Source organism: Malurus melanocephalus, unplaced genomic scaffold (genome assembly GCF_030028575.1).
Source record: "Malurus melanocephalus ecotype Western Australia unplaced genomic scaffold, MMel_1.1 scaffold_4403, whole genome shotgun sequence".
In the NCBI taxonomy this organism is placed as follows: Eukaryota; Metazoa; Chordata; class Aves; order Passeriformes; family Maluridae; genus Malurus; species Malurus melanocephalus.
In genome coordinates, this window is record NW_026627635.1 from 1 (window position 1) to 1720 (window position 1720).

At 57.9% G+C, this 1720-nt stretch overlaps 1 protein-coding gene across 1 annotated transcript in view; it reads left to right on the forward strand.

Annotated features, from left to right (window-relative positions):
• Positions 1-6: 6 nt before the first annotated feature.
• Positions 7-1720, forward strand: part of TMEM127 (transmembrane protein 127) — a gene marked incomplete at both ends in the record, with an annotated part of 3443 nt that continues 1729 nt past the window's right edge. Inside the window, one exon of the mRNA XM_057389258.1 lies at positions 7-206. Within this exon, the coding sequence (XP_057245241.1) occupies positions 7-206 (200 nt within the window). The remainder of the gene's footprint in view (positions 207-1720) is intronic.

Below are 1720 nucleotides of genomic sequence, written 5' to 3' on the forward strand. Positions count from 1 at the left end.
CGGCGGCGGCGGGGCGCCCCGGGGTTACCGAAGCAGCCGGAGCGCAGCCTGGCCTCGGCGCTGCCCGGGGCTCTGTCCATCACCGCGCTCTGCACCGCGCTGGCCGAGCCCGCCTGGCTGCGCATCCACGGTGGAACCTGCGGCCGCCAGGAGCTCGGAGTGGCCGATGTGCTGGGCTTCGTGAGCCCCGAGCTGCTGCGGGGTGAGTGGGGAATGAGAATGGGGATGGGGAATGGGAATGGGAACAGGAATGGGAACGGGGAATGGGAACGGGAATGGGGAACGGGGAATGGGAACCGGGAACGGGAACGGGAATGGGGAACGGGGAATGGGAACCGGGAACCGGGACAATGGGGGAACGGGAATGGGAAATGGCTGCACATCCACGGTGGAACCTGCGGCCGCCAGGAGCTCGGAGTGGCCGATGTGCTGGGCTTTGTCAGCCCCGAACTGCTGCGGGGTGAGCACCGGGAACGGGGAACCGGGAACGGGGAATGGGAATGGGAACGGGGAACGGGAATGGGAACAGGAATGGGAATGGGAATGGGGATGGGGAATGGCTGCACATCCACGGCGGGACCTGCGGCCTCCAGGAGCTCGGAGTGGCCGATGTGCTGGGCTTCGTGAGCCCCGAGCTGCTGCGGGGTGAGCACCGGGAATGGGAACGGGAACCGGGAACGGGAACAGGGAACTGGGACTGCCGGGGGGAACCGGGACAATGGGGGAACAGGAATGGGGAACGGGAATGGGGAACTGAGAATGGGAACGGGAACCGGGAACGGGGACTGCTGGGGAACCGGGAACGGGAATGATAACCGGGACAATGGGGGAATGGGGGAACGGGAATGGGGAATGGCTGCACATCCACGGCGGGACCTGTGGCCACCAGGAGCTCGGAGTGGCCGATGTGCTGGGCTTCGTGAGCCCCGAGCTGCTGTGGGATGAGCACCGGGAACGGGGGATTGCTGAGGAACTGGGACTGCCATGAGGAACTGGGAATGGGAACGGGGAATGGGAATGGGAACTGGGAACAGGAACGGGAATGGGGAATGATTGGGACCGACTGTGCCCTGTGACAGCCCCAAGCTGCTGCAGGGTGAGCAGTGGGAACAGGAATGGGGAACCGGAGAGAACCGAGACTGCCAGGGGAATGGGGAATGGGGGAAGTGGGGATGGGAAAATGGGATGGGGGAAATGAGGATGGGGAATGGCCGGGACCGACTGTGCCCTGTGACAGCCCCGAGCTGCTGTGGGGTGAGCACCAGGAATGGGGAACCGGCACTGCATGGGGAATGGGGATGGGATGGGATGGATCCATCCCAACCCAAGAATTTTTTGGGCAGAAAAAAGGATTTTGGGGGGATTTATGTGAGGGAAAAGTGAATTTGTTTTGGGGAGTTTTAAAAATGTTGCCGTGAAAGTTGATTTTTTGGGCAGAAAAGTGGATTTTTTTAGGGGAGATTTTAAGAACTTTTTGTTGCAAAAGCAGACTTTGTCAGTGGAAAAGCAGATTTTTTGGCAGGAAAAAGTGGATTTTGGGGGGATTTTTGTGAGAAAAAGTGGATATTTTTGGGGGGAGTTTTAAATATTTTTTTATTGTAAAAACAGAGTTTTTTGGGTGGAAAAGTGGCTCTTTGGGGTTTTTTTGAGGATTTCTTGGTCAGAAAAGCTGTTTTTTTCATTGGAAAATCAGATTTTGGCAAGAAAGTTGGATTTTTTT